The sequence below is a fragment of the Cyprinus carpio genome, unplaced genomic scaffold (genome assembly GCF_018340385.1).
Source record: "Cyprinus carpio isolate SPL01 unplaced genomic scaffold, ASM1834038v1 S000006643, whole genome shotgun sequence".
In the NCBI taxonomy this organism is placed as follows: domain Eukaryota; kingdom Metazoa; phylum Chordata; class Actinopteri; order Cypriniformes; family Cyprinidae; genus Cyprinus; species Cyprinus carpio.
In genome coordinates, this window is record NW_024879270.1 from 343069 (window position 1) to 368153 (window position 25085).

Consider the following 25085-nt stretch of genomic DNA (forward strand, 5'->3'; position numbering starts at 1 on the left):
AGGTAGTGTGGTATTGTCACATTTGACAGCATTTTGAACCCTTGGGTACTTGTTCAAATCAGAACAGAACCGTAACACCTCTTCTTTCACCATGTACTTGGATGAGAAGTAAGGAATTGATCTAAACAGAAGAAACTTAGTAATTATCTGTTTAGTCACTTCTTTTGTTCCTTTCAAAAGGAAAGGCAGAATGTGCCCACAATGGACCCCACAACTTGACTGACCTGGCAAGATGACTGAGAAGGTGAATGTTAAATGTCGTCTGTGACTCGCCCTATAAGATCTGAAACCTGAATATGAAATCCAGCAACAAGATCTCGGCTCTGTTGATTTCACTTGGTTTTAGTTCATCCTTCCAAGATGGCCAAGATGTTGCAAATACTTTTTAGGAAGAATTCCTTCAAGACATGGTAGGCTGTAGAACAGGAGCCAGGATCGCCACTCAGGCTTTCCAGTGCATCATATCTGACAACCCTCTAGGCAGTCGAGTAATCAGGTGTGGAGGCTGGATACCAACAATTCTAGCATCTATCTCTCTCAAAGTGGCAGGACTGCCTACATAATATGGCTGGGTGGATGAAGTAGTATCAACAAGGAGTCTTGTCAACTGTCTTGAAACCCCCAGTAAAACTGCATGCATGTAGTCTGGGACAAAACCCCAGACTACATCGAAGTATGGCAAGTTGATTAAAGGAGAAGGACCTTTTGTGCCCCTAATGCTTGTCCTCACTTCCAGAGCCAACTCCATATCCCTGACCATGTCCTCATTTGTTCTGTCACAGTATTGTTCTGTTGAAACTGGATATTTAACTACTTTATCAACCAGCTTCCCAGGATGCAGACAGAATCCACAGCCATAATAGCCATTAAACTGAGTAGGGTTTTACATCAGTGGTCTTGCTCTGGAATCAAAACTACAACAGAGGCCAACTATTTTGCTGTTGATAACCGACCCATCTTTAAGCCATGAGACACCAGTGTCGGCTAGAGTCTTGGCCTGGTCCACAAATTACTTAAGGAAGACTTCCATCAAAGGCTCTTTTGGACCAAACCAAAGGCCAGCAAGCAAACCATGCTTAAACCTAATTTCAGGTGGAAGCTCATTGATCATGATGTGGATGGGCCATATAGAGAATTTTGATGAATTAAAGACAAAGTTAAATATGTATGACAAGTTGTGAGAATCTGAGAGGATCTGATTTGGGCCAGACAACTCTCTGTACTTCTCCCCATTGTAGATGTCTGACAGCATCTCATTATGGCTCTTCTGCCTATCAAACCTGTAGTTAAGATGGCGACTCACTTCTGTGCTTTCAAGCAGAGTCTGAATTTGTGGAGCAAGAGGAACATTGATGAAGAAGTTACCACCATTCATAGAACCAAATTCAAAAGTGCTGCCACATGATCTGCATTCATTTGTCTGTCATTGATTTCCTGGGCTGTTCCAATATTTGAGTTACAATTTTCACAGTAGAGCTGGAATTCTACTTCCTCACAACTGTTTTTAAACACTCTGTTAAAAAGATACTTGGATCGAGGTACAACCTCTTGACCAAACAATTTATTTATCAGCTGTAATTAGGCATGGGCCGATTACCGGTTTCAAGGTATACAGTGATTTGAAAATGTCACGGTTTCAAAACCACTAATATTTTCCATTATACCGTTCCTGCGGTATGCGCTGTTTTCCATGTCTCCTCAAAGAGTAGGAATCCCTCAGACTGAGTGCAGTGTAGAGAGTAACACTGACCCCTCCTCCTCCTGTTGGTGCGAGCGGTCAGTTACGTGTGTGGGATGGCCCAGGTTAGGGGTTGCACAACTACTGATTTCTGCTAGTCGATTTCTTATTTAAAAAATACTTGAGTTACTCGACTGCTCGTGGTTCATGCTGTAAATGAAAAGACATGAAATAGTTGTTATCAATAAACGCTTATTAATTCATAGTCTAATGCAACAGTTACATTTGTAAATTGTCAAAACTTTATAATTATGACATTATATATTAAAATTTTCATGTAACGGCCAGTATATGTATCTGTATTTGTATCTGTAACAATCACAAAATTATTCGTATCTGCATCCGGATAAAACCGGGTGGAACGTCGTACAGTTACTTGATATGTCCGTTATGACTATATTGTTTTTCATAGTTTTCACTGAACAAGTATGCCGTGTTAAACTAAAACAATTATTAATTTCTAAAACTTTATTTATCATGCAAGCAGAGAGATGTCTTGACAAATGTTTAGTGATCATTTGAACTGGACTGAATTAATTCAATGCGCACATTTTCATTATGCAGAACCCTTTAAGCGAGTCTTTTTTTGAACTTCACTAAACAAATGTGCACGTGCCGCGCAAACCAGCAAAAAGATAAAGATGCAAACATGTAGATCAAGTAGAAAATGTATCTTTATCTAAGTTGATTATTAGCCTACTCTTGAGAGAGATCTGGTTTGTTTTTTGAGAGACTGAGGTGCGCAACAAGGCTGTTTGATTGGTGAGCGTGCTGTGCTTATTACATTCATTCGTATCATATCATAGCCTAAGGTTTAAATCATTGCCTTTTAAATATCTACAAATAATAGAACGTGTATGATGTATTATTTTATAGGTGATATTACTCTTGCCAAGCTCTGATTTCTGAGAGATGCACGGAGAGGCAACAGCAATACGGTGTTTGAACTGCGCTCTTTTCATTCATAAAGTTTTCAAAACATTCATTCACTTCACATGTTACAGGTTACTATCTTACCGATTAGTAGGCTAAACAGCCACGTTTGTCAGAAATGGCTTAAACATTGCTAGAATTTAAAATTATAATATTCATTTATTTTATGTAACCACTTAATCCTAGCAAGGGTCTCAGGAAGACATTTAGCAATATCATATCAAACTGTTATTATATCAGGGCTCTCAAGTTTTGAAGACAGGCAAGAGTGACACCCCCCCCACACCCCTCCCGTCGGGGAGTCAAAGGGATAGGGCAACATTCTGACAGTTTAACCAAATTGCTCAGACTTGCAGAATAAAATATATTAAACATCAAACTAACAAATTAACCAGTGTGTGTAACATTTAGTTTCAATTTTATTCATTGGGCCTTCATGTGTGTGTGTATGTGTGACCCCCCTCCCCCCCCCCCCGCGTGTGTGTGTGTGTGTGTGTGTGTGTGTGTGTGTGTTTGTGTGTGTGTGTGTGTGTGTGTGTGTGTGTGTGTGTGAGAGAGAGAGAGAGAGAGAGAGAGAGAGAGATTATGACTGCTGTTGTTTATTGTAAGTGTTTGTTGCCTTTTTGGACTCCTTTATGATTTGGGGTGTTGGCTCCCATTTGAAACAGTTCGGCTCAAGCCAAGCTATTTTCAGGGTCATGATTGAGGACAATGTCCCGTCCAGAGACAAGCTGTTTCGTGTTGAGGTTTTGTTCAAACCAACCATTGAAAATACCCTCTCGGCATCAGCATTAGAATGTGGAAGGACTAAAACCAAGGCTGCGATCTTTGATAGCCTCCCAAATTGGTTCAAGCCAGTCACCTTTGAAAAAAGGAACCAGGGGCCTCTATTTCTCAAATGTTTTCCCTTCATCGTAATTACTAATGAGCAAGTCATGTTGTGTGCAAAATATTTCTTACCTTGTTCTTTGTTGTGGACATTCTTCCCCAAAACTCCTCAACATCAAAGACTGTTGGGTCCTGGGGCAAGGCAATGTCCATGAGTTGGTACTCCATAAACTCCTCACTTACTTGGTCTTGTTCCTTTGGGTCACAAAAAGGAAGGAGTTCCTGAAATCTTAAAAAGAGCACATGTGTACAAGACTGATTAGAGTACAGTGAGAGACAGATTTATTTTGTGATCATGACCATTAAACTTAAAAATATATAATTAGTATGTGAAAACCCTTGCCTGTCTACAAAGTAAAGGGCATCTTTAACCCCACATTCAGCTCTCAGCTGCACATCAATAAATCTTGCATGCTTCAGGAGAGCATCTTTCAGCGGGAGTTTATCCATGGCATACTCCACAGCTCCGAATTGCTGCTGGAATTGTTGATCCTCTGTGATGTGACCTCTCCAGCCTCAAGGAGCCTGTTGAGCGTAGCTCTGGTGGTGAAACCCACATTGAGTTTTTCTCCTATCAGTGAGACAGAAGACATAGAGAAAGCTAGTCAAATACAGGCATCTTATAGAATATCTCTGGGTTATACAAGTTTCATGTTTATTGTCATATACACATAAATAACATTTATCAGTCATGAAATTTGTTGTGCTCAAAGTAATCTCGACTTTACAGAAAAAAATCAAATAAATAGAAAGTAGATAAAAAGAAGAGGTAAAATAAAAAAGGATTCATTTAAATTGAAGGATTAATTCTAAAAAGTGACAAGTGTGCCATTTAGGAGAGTGAAGATGGTTGAGTATAGTTCAGCATTCTGATGGCTTGAGGATAGAAGCTGTCTCTGAATCTACTAGTGCTGTTTCTGATGCTCTTATCTTCTACCAAATGGCAGAGGGGTGAGTATATTGTTACTGGGATACCATTCTTTGTAAAATTTTGTATCCTTATTCCATCATCAGAAAGACCTCTCAATCCATAGAAAAGGTGTATTTGTTGTGAATAAGCAGACAGGTTTATCTCCCTATGTGACTTAAAAGCATTACCTAGCAGTTGGTGCAGTGGGTCCTTGAAGGGGATGTCATGGACTTCTCTCGTAGTGCTGCTCGGCAGGAATTGTAGGTGGGGGAGTGAATGTACAGCACTCTCTCCACCCTCAATACCACGACTGAGGTGCCCTTGAGCAAGGCACCGAACCCCCAACTGCTCCCCGGGCGCCGCAGCATAAATGGCTGCCCACTGCTCCGGGTGTGTGTTCACTGCTGTGTGTGTGCACTTTGGATGGGTTAAAAGCAGAGCACGAATTCCGAGTATGGGTCACCATACTTGGCTGTATGTCACGTCACTTTCACTTTCAAATATGGATGCCTTTTCTCTCTGGAGAATGAGGTTCAGTGTAGAGAACACTGGGAATGTGGCCTGAAGGAACAGGAGGTAGACTTCCGTCAGGGGAAACGCCTCCACTAGCCTTCTGAACCTTGGTTGTTTCTCATCTGCAAATATACAAGTTGTTAGTATTGGGTGTCTCACATAACCATCTTGAACTAGTGCCAATATAATGTGTGACTTACTTAAAGATTTGAAGTAGCTTGTGAGTGGGCATACCGCTGCAGAATGCAGGTGATGCACATCTCCAAACTCAGCCACCTCACAGAAATGTACAGCAGCATTTCCATATAATCATTGCCATGGATTTCTGGTAAAATATGTAAGAAAAACAAACAAAGTTAACCCAATTTTTCCTCAGTTTGGGTGTGTAACACTGGAGCTAACTGAATTACAAACCTTTCAAGTAACGTTTACGGTTTGTGCTGCCCTTAAACCAGTATCCAACATCAACCACAAGGTCCTTAGTGTCAAATCCAGATATCAGCAGAACATGACATGAGCGCAAACATATATTATGTATTTATACAGCAAATTATTTACTTCACCTTGGCTTAACAGATATTTAATGGAAAGCAAACATGTTGAAACTTACTTTCAAAAACCTCTTCCCAGCGTGTTTGGCAGTGTTATGGATTATATGGCAGGGGCATCCATGCATGTAATTCATGGGATTTTCCTTAAGCATTTTTACCGCAATTGAATTTTTGGCTCCAGTGTTAACTGGGGCACTGTCAACTTGACAGGCCAACACAATTTTTCCATGGTATGTTATGCTCTATCAGGACATCGTTGATTTTTTTATATATGACATCAGCTGTGCCACAGTTTCTTCCACTTGTGGTGCACATGTCGAGAAATCTGTGCACAACTTTGGTGGTATCAAATACCCTTACAGTTAGGGGATTCAACTTCTCTAGTCCTGTAACAATATGGTACATAACTAACTCTTGCATGCATGTATTATTTCAGTGTGTGTGACATGAACATGAGGAAATGGAAACAGGTAATTTAGCTGTCAAAGGTTTACCTGTGTCATTTGAGCCATCCGTGACCAGTGTAAAGGGATTTTCCCTCATCTTCATCTCCAACTCCTTTCTATAATTTAGTGCAACTGCTTGATTAATGATGCACATAGTTTTTGTGCTGGCACTCTTGAAATTTTGAGCTGTGAAGCTTTGAAGCATTCCCTGTACAAGGGGCTGAAATGGTCTGCCACAGCAAATGAAACATTGTGTTGAACCATTGCTACGGCATCTTTCACCTCAGCTCTCCTTGTCTGCAACAGAAACAAATGAAAACAAATATAGCTATGCTGAATACAAATTTGAATGTTAACTCTGATTTAACCCATGTCTGCATGTCCATTAAAATTATGAATTTCAGTAACAATAAAAATACATTACAGAGCAGTATTCTGTCCATGTCATGGATGAATGTCTCATATATGCCATAAACATAGAATTGGTTGTATTATTTAGGAAAAATGGTATTCATGAACAATCAATGTAATCAACCTTTTGGATTTAATGTGCTATGTACCTTGACCTCTTGCACACTCATTTCTGCAGTCACTGCCAAGTAAAAGTTTTTGACTGTGCTGGCTGACTTTAGTGCCTGCTGTTTGGCCTGATGCCCCTTACTTTCTATGTGCCTTGTCACATCCCGCACACCTTGATGGGCACAGGAGTTCTCTTGGCGGCAGATAGAGCACCAGTAATAGGAGCTGGTGCTTCCTACAGTAATAAATGGCCATTTAGAGGTCCATTCATTATTAAAAGAGCTCTTGTAGGTGGCTGCTCCTGGTACTTTTCCCCCTTTTGTTTTGATGGCCTCTTCTGACACCCTAGCCATCTCCTCCATCGTCTCTTCCTCTTCCACCTGCACTGTCTCTTCCTCTTCTGCCTGCATTGTCTCTTCATCTTCCGCCTGCACTGTCTCTTCCTCTTCTGCCTGCATTGTCTCTTCATCTTCCGCCTGCACTGTCTCTTCATCTTCCGCCTGCACTGTCTCTTCCTCTTCCACCTGCACTGTCTCTTCATCTTCCACCTGCACTGTCTCTTCATCTTCCCGCCTGCACCGTCTCTTCATCTTCCACCTGCACTGTCTCTCTTCATCTTCTGCCTGCACTGTCTCTTCATCTTCCGCCTGCACTGTCTCTTCCTCTTCCACCTGCACTGTCTCTTCCTCTTCTGCCTGCATTGTCTCTTCCTCTTCCACCTGCACTGTCTCTTCCTCTTCTGCCTGCATTGTCTCTTCATCTTCCGCCTGCACTGTCTCTTCATCTTCCGCCTGCACTGTCTCTTCATCTTCCGCCTGCACTGTCTCTTCATCTTCCGCCTGCACTGTCTCTTCCTCTTCCACCTGCACTGTCTCTTCCTCTTCTCCTGAGTCCGTGTCTTCAGAGATGAACCTGACGATTCCTGACCCCTTCCTCCTTCACCTGCACCGTCTCTTCGCGCCTTTAGCAGAGAAATGCATCTTTACAGATTTTATAATGATGGCATAAAAATAGTATTGTGACGTGAATTATTTAGTTTTCGTCAGCGTAGTAATGGCCAACTTTCTATAGATATATTTAGCAAGTCTGTGAGGCAAGGGCTGAGCGGCCGTCACCTGCAGCTCATGAAGAGGCGTCTACTTCAGCCGGGGAGGAGAGCAGTATGGTGAGCAATGTCTCCCGACACAGACCCTAACTCTTTCCTCCTCTGTCATAGAGAGCAGCGTGTGGACCGATCAGCCCCAAACAGGAGAGCACCGCACGGGATCCACCACTCAAGGCACAGAGAGCACGAGGGAGTTGGAGCACTTCGGAGAGACACTGTCTTCACTCAGAGCACAAAGTTGTCAATAAATCCACCCGTTCGGGGATTTTCTGGCTGTCCATCGGTTGTCGTGTAGTTCCTCACCTCGACACAATATATTATAAACAGTTTTTCTGCATAAGAAATACAATGTGTGGCGGGGTCGCGGTGCGTGACAAAAGAGACCGAAAATGAGTGACTGACACGCTCAATGCGTGACACTTTGAGAGCCCTGTATTATAAAATATAAAAGTCATTCCCATGCACGGGATTGTTTTATTACATTCGCACTCGCCATTACTTAAGTTATCTCGCAATGATATGAAGCAGGGAGCAAACACCAAGCATTTTGCGTCTTCTTATAATGAATAAAAGCCGTGCCAAAGATTCAAATCAGTCACCTCGTTCAGGTGGTTTCATTGTGAACATATGAAGCCTCAAACAGTCATAAGTCATGTGATTTGATACAAGCCTCGACACAGTTCTTTCCAGCTAGTCTGCTTCAATATAGTAAAACGGCTTCGGCGCCTCAGTGTCAAACATTCCATCTCTACTTCCGGTTTCGTCTTCCCTTGGATTACTTTGTGGACTGTTTATTCTCTTCGTGTGATTCTTTGCTGCCTGCCCTGGGGCTAGAGGTCTGCAAGGCCGTCGGGTCCCGAAAACTCTGAATCCATTTTGGCCGGGCTCATTTAACTAATCTCCTTTATTGTGCCCAAATGCCTACTGTATAAAATATTAGCTATACTGTGATTATTATAGGCTACATGCGCCTATGAAATACGCAACACATACACATGCATTAGCATGCAGGTGACAGTTGACCATGCAGAGCATCAGGGAGAAGAGAAGAGCATAGGGAGTTACTAAAAGTTCCCAGTGCTTCGGGAAAAGCTGTATTTTGGGAAGAGTTTTGATTTTGATTACCACGACAAACAGTGAGTCAAATTGGTCATGTGCAGTGCAAAAAAAAAAAACGCACGCAATACGCTACAGCGTGCTGCAAAGCCCCATCAAAAGTAATTAACATGAATGTGTCAGGGGGAAATAGATATTTTAATTAGAGATGAAGAATACAATCTTTTCTGAGTCCATGTCGCAGAGATGAAGATGACGATCCTGACCCGCCATCTCCTCATTGGACGCGCCTTTAGAGAGAAATGCATATTTACAGATTTTATAAAATCCATAAAAATAGTTTTTGATTTGAATTATTTAGTTTTAAAGTAGTAATTTAAAACTTTCTATAGATATATTTAGCAAGTCTGTGAGGCAAGTATTCGCTGAGTTTCGGTCCATCATTGTGAAGCGCTCCTGGCCAAATTGCAGAAAGCGCATCCTGTAGGCCTATGTATCCTTAATCAATAAAAACACAACCACACAAACAAATAGATATGCGTCTAATAGTGCACATTTATATAGGTTAAACATTTAAAGCATGCTTTAGCTCTCCACACAAACGATTAGATATGCGTCTAATAGTGCACATTTATATAGGTTAAACATTTAAACTAACATTATGATATGCTTGAACTGTCGTGATGATTTGAGAAGGCTAAATTGATCAAACATATAATCAATTCACTGTCTGCCGCTGTAAAACTCAAAAAAAAAAAAAAAAAAAAAAAAACTTACATTTAACGAACAAATAAATGCTCCAAATATTTTTCTAAATTAACTTAATTAAAAAAATGAAACAAAATATAATCACTTTGACATTACATACAAAACTGAACTATTTTAGCTGAAACAGTAGTATAAGCTGTTTTGAGAGAAGGTGGGGGGAAAAAACACGGGCTCGGGTTGGACTCGGGCAAAGAATTCTCATGAGCTGTTGGACACGGGCCGGGCTAGGGCCTATATCTGAGGCCTGTGCAGGGCTCTACCTGGGGCCCATTTCAATGAGGAGGTTCAACCATCTCCAAGTTGAAACCACAACTATGAAAAGCCATGATCAATAAAACTCCCAAATAATTACTAACCAATATAAAACTTAAATCACAACTATGAAAAGCCATGATCAATGGAGCTCTGAAATTATGATTCACCATGTTAACAGTTCTCACAAAAACGTCCACATACTTCCGAGGCAATATGTAACTTTAATTCTCAATCACTGTTATAATATCAAAGGTACAAAGTGGTAAAACTGTAAATAATTTAACTAATATTCATTTTCATGGTATCTGCCTACAGACAAAAGACAAAAGCATCTAAACATGAGGTATAAAAACAATTTAATCAAGGTAAAAGGTAAAACTTTAAGCATAAAAGGTTCATGAGTGTAGGCTACATGATTTTACAAGCATTTGACATATTAAATATAATTCAGTGTCTATTCAGTGAGCAGCAGAATTCTCACATAGTTTAATGCTCTTTTCACTTAATTAAATGTTCTCTAATCCAAACTGTTGCATTTCTTAATTACAGTAATGAAATGAACATTTGACTTCTACTCAGCCAACAACAAGAAGGCTTGCAAAAATAATGAAGAACAGACTTAGGCAAGGTGAGTGAAAAGCACAGACACAAACATGGTGTTGAATGCAAGAACAATCCCTGGGAGAGGTAATTTATTGGACAAAGTGAGGTAATACGGTGGGCAGTTCCCTTGGGGGCGGGGGAGGTCATGCTCAAAAGCAGGGCATCGTGCTGTTCAGCCTGTGTCCGTGTGCAAGGTGACGTGCCAGTCGTTAGTCACTGAAAGCTGCAAGCAGAAGGAAAGAACAACATGAGATGAGATCTGGAGATCTAGCAAACTCTTCCTTCTTCCTTCACTCCCTACACACTAACTCCCACCAATTCCAAACAATCGCAAATGATCGGCACGTGTTCCTCGTTAAGTGATTCGGGAGATTTGTTTCCTCGGCGACGCTGATACCGCTTTGGCTGGCTCCCCACAAGATGAAGAGGAGATGGCCACAATACCAAGTATTAGAAGAATATTAAAATCCAACAGGAAAAAGAATAACTGTTGATTTTGTATTTGTAGGAAATAAAGATGACCAAATAAATTTAACAGCTGGTTGTTAAGGCATATATCTCCAACTACCCTTCCATCTGGCATCCTTCAATTCCATACAGTAATCAGCTTCATTTTCAATGGGGCTGTGCTCAGTAAACGACACAAATATTATAAGAGCGTGAGATCAAGACACACTTTCCTTTCTGCTCTGCATACAGTGGCCTTACTAATGTGCTCTGCATCCCTGATGTTTTATAGAAAACTACCATTTAAAATGGTACTGCTCAAATAAATATGCATGCGGATAAAACAAAAAAAACCAAAAATGTCTACATCTAAAGAAAATGCAAAATCACTTAATATGCAAGCAATCCAACAAACTATTTTCTTACTATTTTTATCTTGTTGTTTCCAGTCAATGTCTGCATGATGAAAATACATGCAATGAATGAATGTACCTTTGCACCGCAAAAAAAAAAAAAAAATATTCCTTTCTTACTTTGTACTTTCCAATGAAAATATCTAAAGAAAAATAATCTTGTTTCCATTTGCATTAATATTATTTTCCTTGCTTTAAAAGTGTGTTTTTCTTATTCAGCAAATTATCTGCCAAAGGGGGAAGAAAAATAATCTTGTTTCCATTTGCATTAATATTATTTTCCTTGCTTTAAAATGCACTTAATTTAGATTCCAAAATACTCACTTAAGAAAAGCATCTTTTGCAGCGTGAATGAATGAATGAGGTGTTTAAACATTGCTTACGCTTTAAAAAGGCTGAGTAGATAGAAAGAAACTCTGGGTTTACCGAAGAAAACCTGCTCCCGACAAGGTTAGGTTCATAGAGTAAGTTACCACGGTAACTGATTCTGAGTATAACTTCTTTCTCAGGTTTGACAAACCTTCCATTCTGAAACAGAAAACGTCTCGGTTACGTATGGTAACCCTCATTCCCTGAAGGAGGGAACGGAGACGCCACGTCGGTGACCGACGAAAAAGTAATACTTTGTGTATTTAACAAATCAATGAAAAACATTATATAAAACCATGTGAAAACTTGAAAATATAAACAAAAAAAAAATATATGATACAGCTGTAAATATTGCAAATGTAATTGAGGAAAAAGTCTGGGTCCCTTTCAGTCGGTCACACTCAACGCTACGTCGGTGACTGACGAAAATGGGATATCGCTTTGATAGACCAATCTACTTTGAGTATAAACTAATCTAGCCAATGCACCTTGGTATGCAATTATTGCATCCAGCTGATCACAGCGTGAGCATAAGAAGGCAGCAGGTGCAATGCATACAAGGTTTTCGCTGAGGAGCTGAGCCGGATACCCGGCAGCTCAGTGGCGGTACAGCAACCATGGTGACGGGACGTGGCATATCCGTTCCCTCCTTCAGGGAACAAGGGTTACCATACGTAACCGAGACGTTCCCTTTCAGTCGGTCACTCTCGACGCCACGTCGGTGACCGACGAAAATGGCATCCCTACCAAAGCGCCATGGGTGCTGCCCCTTCCAGTGCCCTGTGCGAGCCTATTAGGGGCTCAGTTGTAGAGCATTGCGTTAGCAGCACAAAAGGTTGTGGGTTCAAATCCCAGGGAACACATGGTAGGTAAAAAATGTTAGCCTGAATTCACTGTAAGTCGCTTTGGATAAAAGCGTCCGATTAATGCATAAATGTAAATGTAAATGTTTAGGTGTATGTGGAGAAATCTGTGGTCTTTGAAGGGTGTAGTGGGAACCTTGGGCACGTAGCTGGGCCGGGGCATCAGGACCACCTGGGAGTCAGCCGGCCCAAACTCCAGGCACAAATCGTCGACCGAAAATGCGTGCAGGTCCCCTACCCTCTTGATGGAGGCCACTGCAAGCAGGAGCAGAGTTTTCAATGAAAGAAACTTTGTCTCAGCTGAATGCAAAGGCTCAAATGGGCCCTGCTGTAGTGATTTCAGCACCAGAGTCAGGTCCCAAGAGAGTATGGAGGGGGGCCAGGAAGGATTTAACCTCCTGGCCCCTCTAGGGAACCTGATGACGAGGTTATGCTTACCTAAAGACTTCCCATTCACGGGGTCATTGTACACAGCAATAGCGGCAACCTGGACTTTGAGGGTGGAGGGAGACAGCCTTCGCTCCAGCCCTTGCTGTAGAAAGGAAAGCACGACCGCAATCGGGGATCTTCGGGGGTCTTCTCAGCAAGAAGAACACCACTCGACGAACAGGTTCCACTTCAAGGCATAGGCGTGTCTCATAGATGGTGCTCTTGCCGAAGTGATGGTGTTCACTACCTCTTGGGGTAGGTCACCTAGAACCTCCGCGTCCCGTCCAGGGATCAAACATGGAGTTTCCAAAGGTCTGAATGCGGGTGCCAAACGGTGCCCCGTCTCTGAGTCAGTAGATCCTTCCTCAGAGGAATCGACCAAGGAGGAGCACTAGTTCGGGGAACCAGGTCCAAGTGGGCCAATACGGCGCCACTAGCGAGACTTGTTTCTCGTCCTTCCAGACTTTGCACAGTGTCTGTGCGAGAAGGCTCACTGGGGGAAACGCATATTTGCGTAGGCCCCGCGGCCAGCTGTGTGCCAGTGTGTCCGTGCTGAGTGTTCCCTCGGTCAGGGAGTAGAACAACTGGCAGTGAGAGGTCTCTGGAGAAGCAAACAGGTCTACCTGAGTGGCTCCTAAATGTCTCCAAATCACGTGGACCGTCTGGGGATGGATTCACCATTCTCCCTGGAGCATTGCTTGAGACAGCTCGTCGACTGTATGGTTGAGCAGGCCCTGAATGTGAACAGCACGAAGTGACCTCAGAACCTTCCAACTCCAAGGTTCAAAGAGGAGGTGGCGGGCGAGTTGTGACATGCGACGGGAGCGCAGACCACCTTGTCGGTTGATGTACGCAACGGTCGCTTTGTTGTCCATTTGGACCAGCACGTGCTTGCCTCACACGCGACCTTTGAGATGGTTTCAAGGCAAGGGGCACTGCTAATAACTCTAGGCAATTGATGTGCCACTGCAGCTGCGGGCCCGTCCAAACCCCTGAGACTGCATGCCCATTGTACGTGGCCCCCCAGCCGGTGGTGGAGGCATCCGAGTAAACCACAGAATGCCTGGAGATCTGCTCTAGGGGCACCCCTGGAGGGTGGTGAGGGAGGAGGAGCCCACCGGCCAGTTTCTGGCAGTAAAAGGTGCCATCCACGACCTGGTGAGTTTGTCATGCACTTCCGGGAAGAAAGGCACCGGGGTGGGGCACTGAGAACCAGCGTGGAACCACCCTTGAGAAAACCAATCATCCTGCCTCGGGGCTCGGGACGCGGTGAGATTTCACTCGAGCCCTACCAGCAAAGTGATCTCCGGACCACAGGCTTGAGAAAACAATCTGGTGCTGAGATAGACATCGTCTGGGGGGGAGGCCCACTGGATACCGCTGGTACGCTCTTTGAAGAGGGCCCAGCACGTTCCGTGGGTTACTCCACTGGATCGGAGATGCAAGAGGAGTGATGGTCCCCAGAGGGTTGGTTTCCCTGCGGGATTTGCCACCACTGTAATCCTCAAACCGCCCATGCTACTCTCGTATGTCGGCCGCCAGAATGAGGCCCAGATCACGGCACCGGCAACGGGACTCCGCCCCCTTTTTTGAAGGTAGTGGAGCCTGGTTCGCAGCTCCGATATGGTCATTTTCCCGCAGTGGGAACATGACTCATCCACAAAAGCTACCTCAGCGTGTTTGCCCAGACACGTGAGGCAGCGATCGTGACCATCACCCGTTGCCAGGTAACGACCGCACCCAGAAACGATAAATTTGCTCTTTAGGAAATGCTCTTTTAGTGCTGAGGCGCATAGGGGAATTGGCCCATGAAGCTCTTTTAAATAAATTTGCTCTTTAGGAAATGCTTTTTTAGTGCTGAGGCGCACAGGGGAATTGGCCGCTTGCAACACGACAGGGGGTAGTGCAGCCTGAAGTGTGCAATCCACTCGATGCTGGAACGACCACCGCTGAAGCGCCATCTCGCTAACACACAAAGCTTCCGAAGGAGCGTGCTGAACTCGTAGTTCACAGCAGACACAGTTGAATAGAACGAAACTAATGCTCAGCTCCGAAGCGAAAATCTGGTATGCATTGCACCTGCTGCCTTATTATCCCCACGCTGTGATCAGCGGGCAGCTGGATGCAATAATTGCATGCCAATGTGCATTGGCTCGTTTAGTTTACACTCAAAGTAGATTGGTCTATCGAAGCGATATCCCATTTTTGTCAGTCACCGACGTAGCGTCGAGAGTGACTGACTGAAAGGGAACCCAGAGTTTTCCTCAATTACATTTGCAATATTTACAGCTGTATCATATTTTTTTTTTATATTTTCAAGTTTTCACATGGTTTTATATGTTTTTCATTGATTTGTTAAATACACACATTATTACTGTTTTATTATTAGTTTTTTTGTAATATTTTTATTAATTTATTGCTATATATGTCTGTATATATGTATCTTCACACAGTGTGTGTGTGTGTGTGTGTGTATTGTGTCACCCCAACAATGTGAAATTCCATGTGAAACTCACTTAAAAAAAGTCTTGCAAATATTATGCCATATTAGTATATGCAAGAAAGTTCAAATATGTGCTTACTCTCACATTGCATTGTCCAAAGGTGAGTAAGAGGACCAAATTTAGGCGTGCGGTCTAGACAGTGGAAAAGAAAGTTGTATTTTGGTTTCACAGGCAGGGTTGCCAACTTCAGAAAAGGAAAATAAGGGACAATCGTGGTTTTTCATAGAAAAATAAGGGACAGAATAAGGGACACACATGGGCCTATATATATATATATATAATATATATATATATATATATATATGTATATATATATATACACACATCCACACCCACAGATACACACACAGGTATATATCTCTTAGATTTGTAAAATTATACAGCATTATTACTCCAGTCCTCCCAGTCCTCAGTGTCACATGCTCCTTTAGAAATCATTCTTATTCTGACTTATTATCAGTGTTGAACCTCTTGTGCTGCTTAATATTAAGAATAAACGTTAATTATTAAAAATAAAAAGTTAAAAAGAACAGAATTTATTCAAAATAGAAATATTTTCTAACAATATCACTTTTTTAAGTATTATTTTAGTATATTAGTTTATAAAAAAAAAAAAAAAAAAAGTTTATAAAAAAAAAAAAAAAAAAAAAGAAAGAAATTTATTGACCCCAAACTTTTGTAGTATATTTAACACAAATTTTTTGTTTTGAACAAATACTGTTCTTTTTTACTTTTTATTTATCAAAGAATTGTAAAAAAAAAATCACAGGTCCCAAACAATATTAAGCAACACAACTGTTTCTAACACTGATTATAAATAAGCATAGTAGACTGATTTCAAAAGGATCATGTGACACTGAAGTTAAATTGCAATAATAGGCTATTTTGTGTTTTAAGAATGATATTCAAGGTTAAGAATATGCTGGAAGTTACTTAAATGTAAATTGTTTTATCTAGGTATACGTTAGAGAAAGACAACTTTCCTTATTGATCACGTCTGCCCTCAGGTAAAATGCATGTTTTCTTGCGTGGCTGGATGTTGGAATCACATTGTTTGCATTTGCTCAAACTGCTTAGCTGAAGTCAAAACGCGGACGTTAAATAACCTACCTCCGTTAGAGACCCCAACACAGCCAACCTTTACTAACACAGCCTCCCATTACTACCGTTTGTCTTAAAGCCTCCCTTGAACGGTGGTGTTCACAAATCAAACACTTGTCAAAAAAGAATTATTAATTCTCGATTTAGAGTTTGATATTCGTATGGTCTAGGTGGTCATTCTGAAATGGGCCTCTGGACTGTTTTCTATCGTGGACTAAAGATTAAATATTTGCTGCCTGTCTTGACTTTTTGGCTGTTTTTGGATTACGAGTTGCTTTGTCTCTACTGTTGTGTTTGCTGGTGATTGACCCTGATTGTACGACCAAGATTATAATAAAGCTGCAAATGGATCCTCACTCTGCTGAAGTGTTGTTACAGCAGTAAGGCTAAGGCAAATCGTTCAGTGAGGAATCTAGTGCTGAGGGAGTGATGTATCCTGAGAGACATTTGCATCTACAGGATAGTAAAATAGAGAGTTTTCCTCAATTACATTTGCAATATTTGCAGCTGTATCATATTTTTTTTTTATATTATAAATTTTTCACATATTTTCAAATATTCACAAACTTTTTTATATTTATAATTCTTATTTATTTAATTATTAAAAGTACAAAAATTATAACTGTTTTATAATTAGTTTTCTTATTTATTTTATTATTTAAAGTTTGATATTTGTATGGTCTAGGTGCTCATACGGCATATGCCTTAAATATGGGACAAACTGCGTTCCGTATAGCTTTCATACAGAACGCGTCTTTGATGCCTGAAATACGGTATTATACGGAATGGTTGGCAACCCTATTTACAAGTATCTGGGAAAATATCTACTTGAAACTAATGGTTTAGCTCCTGCGTACCTAACTAGTCTTCTACCACGCTACAATCCATCACGCTCCCTAAGGTCACAAAACGCTGGACTTTTGGTAGTACCTAGGATAGCAAAGTCCACTAAAGGAGGTAGAGCTTTTTCGCATTTGGCTCCCAAACTCTGGAATAGCCTTCCTGATAATGTTCGGGGTTCAGACACACTTCCTCTGTTTAAATCTCGATTAAAAAACACACCTCTTTGGCCAAGCATTCAAATAATGCATCTCATAATTTTGGACTGCAGTTATATTTGATCAATGGCGCATTATTATTCTTCAGCTTGGGTTAAAACTAATTAATTTTACTTGGCTGGAAAACAGCAGCTACGCTAATTATGTCTCTATTTGTTTCTCTGTTTTGCCACAGGATTTACATCACGTGGTAACTAGGATTTACACAAGCTCCAGTCTGGATCCAGAACACCTGAGAAGAGATGATGCCAGCCCCTCAGAGGACCTCAGATGATGCTAACCCAGAGACAACATACAGAACTACCACATTTTGCTATAAGTTTGATTGCATAATTGCTGTTAATAGTGTTAATCGTCTGTTTGTTTACATCTTTTATTGATTTTTCCGAACATTTCTGCCGTATGCAAGCTACTACTAAATATTGTAGAAACTTAATTTTCTGTAAAGTTGCTTTGCAATGATTTGTATCGTAAAAAGCGTTATACAAATAAACTTGAATTGAATTGAATTGAATTGAAACTAACGAATCGTTGATGAGTAGGCCACCTCTCTGGTGTAAATCCTATGTGCAAAAATGACCTCTGTAATTACAGTGAGCCTTAAAAACACAACTGTCACACTGCGTCATCAAGAGCATTTTTATGATGCAGTTGCCAACATTTGTAAAAACATTATCATTTGGCACAATGTACAAAAATATTTGGGATTTCAAAATGTACAGTACAAGGGCATAGTTTACATCTACTGGTTCTTTATGAGGAAACGAAGTTTATGTCCTTGGATGAGCTGAAAATGAAGTATGCCTTACCACAAACACTTTTTCATATATTTACATTAAAATTTTATTTTGACCCACTTAAAACTTCAGAACAACCCCCACTGTCATTATTGGAAAAAATTTCCCCACAAAGTTGTTGGGGTTACCCAGTTGGATGGAAATTGTAAAGAAAACTCTGAAAGTAAGAAGCAAGATTAGATTCAAGACATACAAGATGATATTTCACTGGATGAGATTAAATATATTCGCAGGCACAAGTATAAACCGTATATACTTGACTGAGATTTATGCACTATAATATGAAAATAAGAATGTAAATGTACCACTACGCCACACAAGGGTGCCATATACTGAGCATTAACATATCTGACACATTTGGTCAGTATAGACTTCATGCAAACTATAAACCTCTTTGTGTGGCTATATTATCTCCCACTCTCACTGTGTAGCGACCCTTTGTCTGGATGTACAACTCAGCTGTAATATTATTGTCATTAAACTTTGCAAATTAATTTACAGTCTTCTAAAACTAATACTTCTTTACAGTACAATAGCTCTGTGATGTTAAAAAAATATCCCAAATTTCCTGATCAATGTTAAAAGTGCAATAACAATTTAGGTTTTTTTATTTCACTGCATGTGTTATTGTGAGGAGATGCAACATTTTGAGGGTGCTTCTCTTCCTTAGTACCACTAAATCTTAAACAGTGTATACTAAGCATTTACCCTGACAACTATTCACTTACTAATAGAAAAATTAGAGGAATGGTTGACTTGTGACTGAAACCATCAAAGGTATCGTTTGCCACAGGTCTAACATGGCTCAGGGGTTTGTGTTTGTGTATGGTATGTTGCTGTGGTCATGGATCTTTCACAACAGTTTTTGTGAATGAGAGGTGACACACAGTGCTTCCACCTGCTGCATGAGTGAGAGACCTTTGCTGTCAGTATTTGATCTTTCATTCAGTTCCAACATCTGCTTTAGCTCAAAACTCAGTGGCAGGATAGTCTGGTGTTTTGTCCCCAGTAACCAGCATCATTATTGCCATTTATTCCAGGAACAGATGAAGAGATCAGATCTTCAACATAACGGTGAGCTTGATGACAGGCTGCTCTTTCAGCAAACATAGCTTTGAGATAATGAGGCATGATCCATCACTCGTGTTCTTTCATACATACATTGATTACCAATCTTCATGAAGGACAGAATCTGGCAATATTAAAAACAAAATGTAAACACAGAAAAGAAATGGTAAACATTCAGCAAAAAAGCAGACATAAATGAATACACTTTTCAACACAAATAAATATTTAAATAGGCTTGCCGCAAAAATTACCATGACTATGTTGGGGAAAAATAGTAAGGAGATATTTGAATTATTTATTAATAAACTAGTGTTTTATGAGTCAGTGTCACAATGAAGTTGATGATCCTGACTCGCCATCTCATCAATGGACGCACCTTTAGAAAGAAATGCATCTTTACAGATTACATAATAATAAGTTTTTGTTTTGGATTTGAATTATTTAGTTTCGTAGTCATTTAAAGCTTTCTATAGATATATTCATGTCTATAAGAAAATATTAGCTTAGTTTTGGTGCATTTTTGTGAAGCACTCCTATTCAACACAGAGACAGCAGGTGTTTCCTATTTGTTTTCTTTATTTTAAAAAAAGCACAATGTTTTCTTGATATTGTGAATGCACACAAATAAAAATAGACCCTTTACAGTGCCAAACGATGTATTATTCTTACCTTTATGAGCAAAAATTATAGCGTATTTAATTTGTTTCCACTGATGTCATGAAGCACGCTACAGCTTCCACTCTCGGCACAAATGATTGGATATGCACCTAATAGTACACATTTATATAGTTTAACTGTTTAAACTAACATTGTGATATGCTTTAAGTATTTTATATCTATAGATTTTATTTTCGGCAAGTCGTAATTACAACATCTTGTGACACTGTCTGATGATAACACCAAATCAGTCAAATAAAAATTGCACAATGAAAGATCTCCATGATTAGCCTGTTTTTGCACTTCCTGTGTTTCCCTACTTGAGAATTTCTGTCCAATGAATGGATTATCTTGGCACACATGTGGTTTTGTTTACAGTTTCTGGTTCATTTGCAAAAAAAGGCAGTGTGAAAGCAAACCGCACCAAACAAAAAAATCTACATTTTATTTGGTCTGGACCAAAGCAGACTTTGTGAACTAGCAGACTTTCCTGGTGTGAATACACCCTAAGTGTCGCAAACAAATTGCTAAATTAAAAAAAAATAACTACAAAGAGTATGTGGTTTCAGACACATCCCCTGTCTTTCTCTCTGGCTCTCTCCCTCTCTCTCTGAGCTTGAGCAACCTCCCATTTATCCCCACCCCCACCCCTTTCATAGCAGCTGCAACACACACACAGACACACAGTTCTGCTCTTTAATCTTCAGTAAAGATGCTGCGGAAAGTCCGAGATCAGGTCAGGAAACATCCAGGAGTAAGTATTTTAAACCTGTTTTCTAAAAATATTTCCTTTTATTTAATAAAACAATCAGCTCCTTTGATTAGACTCCTAGAAATAATGCAGAAATGTCTCCTTGAGTGCTCAGAATAATAAAATAAAAAATAAAATAAAATAGTATTGCATGGTCTGTGGGATCTAATGTATCTTTTTTTTAATTTTTTATTTAACAACTGAGCAACTAAAAATATGCTACTGAGTAACAGTGTAGTATTAATATGCTCATCTTACTGTGGATGCTCTTCAAACATTTAAAACATTAAAAATAAAACAAAATTAAAGCTTAAAAATGGAACAACTGGATCTGTGACATTAGTGGTCTTATTCTGGAAAAAAAAGCAAAGGGGAAAAAAATGCTTCTAATCAAACTTCTAATATGACTACACAAAGAACCTTTATGTTTTATAGCACTTTCCAAGAGAGCAATTAATAAATCATATCATCTTTCACAGCTCATCCCACAGTTTTTCTTCATCTGTCTGGGAATGGGTGGAGCGTTCCTTTATTTGTTTCGGCTTGCCAGAGGACCTCATGTCACGTAAGTAAATTATTACATTAAACAAAACTCATTAATGGGTAAGGCGTATTAACAGTGACTTCAGACAGTGACTTCTTTTTATTATTAATTTGGTCCTATTTCCATAAAACTGCATAAAAATTAAGCAGCAGTTGCATTTAATAAATGTCATATAAAAATTAAGTTGTTTTGTCAACAGCACAATAATCAAGAATGTTTTCTGTCTGACTCACAATTCAATAAGTGGAGCTAAAAAAAAATCAATTTAAAACCATTCTATAGTCGTCATTCATTCACTAAAATAAATACTAGGTTTGACAATATTTATATTAATTATTTAATGCATTATAGTATTGTATCTGACAATGTTGACTCATATTGAGTGATGGCAAGAAAAACGCATTTTGTAAGAAAATGTTAGCAGGAGAAAATCAAACATTAATGCCACTTAACATGTTTTATAATATTTAGTTAGTTAGTTAGTAGTCCATTTTGCCCAGTACTAAAGAAATAATAGTTGATTTGAGATGTTGATTTATCTTTGACTCCCGACAGCTGGAACAAGAGCAGCAACCCTGAGCCCTGGAATAAGCTCAGTCCAAGCTACCAGTACAAGGTACATAAGCCCACTGTTGACATCATATAAGAAGTGTTGAGTATTTATTTATTTACTTTTTAAGTTTAGGTTTATCTTAATGTCTTTCTAAAGTTAACAATTCCACAACGTTTCACCACTCAACCAGTCGGCTTCATCAGTGTAGAACAGGATGTTTTGGTATTTCCTGTTAATTAATTCCCTGATGAGCTGAACTGTGGCACATGAGCTGGGCTGACTTGCCCAGTAGATCATGAGTCTCACTCCTTCAGCACAATTGATAATGAAAACTAAATGCTGGTCAATACATGCATATAACATCACTGTCTGTCTCCACCTGCCATACAATCGATGTTGTATGTTTTCTATTTTCCCTTCTTTAGTTTGTGGCCATTAACACAGACTACAAAAACCTGAAGAAGGAAGGACCAGACTTCTGAACATGTCATGGATGTTGCCTCAACTTTTATCATGAAAATGCCGAGATGTCCTTGTGCCTCACTAGTCTAAATACACAATAATAATAATAATAATAATAATAATAATAATAATAATAATAATAATAATAGTAGTAGTAGAGAAAAATAAACTTGTAGGATCTTTTCTATATTTTTTATTAAAGAAAATTTTCAAGAACATTTATATCTTCACTAAACACGCTGATAGACAAATTCATTAGCATGCGATAAAGAGCAGAATAAAGGACTAAACTAGTGTACTTTTATTTCTGTGATTTAGACATTAAGCTTTATAGAAATCCCCAAAATTGCAGCAATAACATGACCTCCCTCTAGTGAGCATGAGAAAGGGCAAAAGGAAGACGAGCAGATGTTTGTCTTTCTGTAAACAGAACCTGAACAGCAGAGACTCATGGGAAGAAGACTGAGCTCCCTCAGGCCTGCCCTTGAAGTCTGTGATTATTTGGAAAAGCAGTCATCTGTTCACGCACATTGACATGTTTATCTTTGTCTCTCTCACTATATTTCTTTCTGCACTTATTACTGTCTTCATTTGTATATCACCGTCATCATTCAACTTCATTTTAAGGTCTTCTGTACACATTTTCTTCAGACTGGCAAGCCATACAAACAAACTCAGGAAATAGGCAGATATTTTATTCAGAGTGTTTACTCTTCAGACCCCCAGAGATTTTCAAATAATACAAAAAAATCTGTAAGCATTTTATCATTAGCTACCAACAAAAATCTTATAAACTGGGAAGAAAAAAAAACAACAACTGTGAAGATAAAACACTTTGAATACTGAGAATGGACAGCTTTATTTTACCCAGCTAAATTCAGTTACTGTGTTTTGAATTGTGCTAAAACTCTTGAGGGTGTTTAATGACATAACTTAACACAGTATGAAATACAGAGATTTTTATATTTTCAAGAAGGTTTGACTGATGTTTTATGCAAAACTCACCACCACCACTAGTGGTTTATGTACGTTGTAGGGTGGGGCAGAATTTTGGTGTCTTTCAGTTCATGATTTGAAATACTGAACAGAACTATTAGAAATGTGTATTGGTCATGCAGTTACAATTTAGTTTTTGACTTTTGCATATTCTTGTATGAGAAATATATATTCTGTGTTTTAGGCGAGACTAATAAACAATGCTGGGAAAAAAAAAACTATATCTGTACAGTGTTTTTTAATATATATATATGTGTGTGTGTGTGTGTGTGTGTGTGTGTATGTGTGTGTGTACATGTGTTGGTAACACTTTAATAAGTGTACATGAATAGTCACGTTACCATTTTGTTTAGTTTCTTTAAAATCTTCTTTAAGTTTCTTTTAATCTTTCCTTAAAAGGGATTTAATGCGTTATTGTGTTTACTACAGAAAAATAGATTGTTCAATCATGTTTCTGTCACAGTTTTGTTAGTTTGGACTTCCTGTTTCTGTCTTGTTAGTTATCACGGTTTTTGTCTAGTCATTATCTTAGTTTGGTCTGTGTATTTAAGTTGTCTACTTGTCAGTGTTAGTTTGTCGGGTCTCGTCAATGTTATGTGTGTCACCAGCCTTCCATTACCTTGGATTTATTATTATTATTATTTTAGTTTATTTGTGTAGTGCTTTTCACGATACAATTCATTGCAAAGCAGCTTAGCAAGAATTTAAGTTTATACAATATATTTAGTAGTAGTTTGTCAGTGGTGACTGTCAAATTGATGTACATATGACAGAAATGTATGGTAGATTTCAGTTAATGATGTAATCAAACGAGAAGGGTCTGGCTGCAGACTTGCACTTGCATTGTCAGACTTGCACTCTCAGACACTTGCGCTTCCGCTAGTGACATCCGTCTTTTTTATTTTGTTCTATTTATTGATTACTTTTTGTTTGAATCTCTCATCATTTTACATCAGCAGCAAGATGGTGAAGACAAGAAAAAGAAACAAATTACGAAGTCACTTGCAAAATCGTCACTTGCACTCTCAGCTACCTGCGACGTCACTTGCAATCGACACAAAATCATATGTGTTGCCAGTGGAGACAAGACGCTGTGGTGATTAAACGATTAAAACTAATTTTAGTACCGTAACGTACAGGGTCCTGCAAGAAAAAGACACCGCCCGCAAATCCCACGGCCACAGAACAGCAGAATATGAATGCAGTGCGCAGTCTCTCGTTAAGCGTTTCATTTCCTCCCGTAGAAAATCATAATAAACAAAACACATATCTTAATGGACAAAGACAAAGAAATAAAAGAGCTGTAGACAGTTATTCTATATGGAAAAACGCTTAACGCGAAACTTTGCATGTTTGCATTTATTCTGGGCTCACCTGGTTGCCTGTACATATTGTTTATGTATATTTTAATAGGAAGAGGAGCATATTGAGTTTCTTCTTTATCTTCTTAGTCTATTATTATGCCACATTATGCCATGTTTTGCGCATGTTTTGCCATGTTTTATACATTATTCATTATATTAATAAACTACATTGAATTTGATATTTGAATAGCATCTTAATACATTAATAAGCCATATTAAGTGCTTATGTTTTCTACGGGAGGAAAACGCTTAATGAGAGACTTTGCGCATTGCATTCATATTCTGCTGTTTTGTGGCCACGGATTTGCGGGTCTTGTTTTTTTTTTTCTTGCAGGACCCTGTACGTGACGGTACTAAATTAGTTTTAATCGTTTAATCACCACAGCGTCTTGTCCTCATTGGCAACACGCATGATTTCTGTTGA

At 39.4% G+C, this 25085-nt stretch overlaps 1 protein-coding gene across 1 annotated transcript; it reads left to right on the top strand.

The window, feature by feature from the left end:
• Positions 1-20619: 20619 nt before the first annotated feature.
• ndufa4l2a (NDUFA4 mitochondrial complex associated like 2a) lies at positions 20620-23515 on the top strand. The gene is made up of 4 exons (XM_042755155.1): positions 20620-20745; positions 21222-21307; positions 21842-21902; positions 22265-23515. The coding sequence occupies exons 1-4, from the start codon at positions 20704-20706 to the stop codon at positions 22319-22321; spliced, it is 246 nt and encodes an 81-aa protein (XP_042611089.1). The 5' UTR covers positions 20620-20703; the 3' UTR covers positions 22322-23515.
• Positions 23516-25085: the final 1570 nt, after the last annotated feature.

Coding starts and splice junctions, on each gene's coding strand:
- ndufa4l2a (XM_042755155.1), top strand. CDS start 20,704: ATGCTGCGGAAAGTCCGAGATCAGGTCAGGAAACATCCAGGA. Junction 21,308..21,841: donor GCCAGAGGACCTCATGTCAC/GTAAGTAAATTA, acceptor GACTCCCGACAG/CTGGAACAAGAGCAGCAACC. Junction 21,903..22,264: donor GTCCAAGCTACCAGTACAAG/GTACATAAGCCC, acceptor TCCCTTCTTTAG/TTTGTGGCCATTAACACAGA.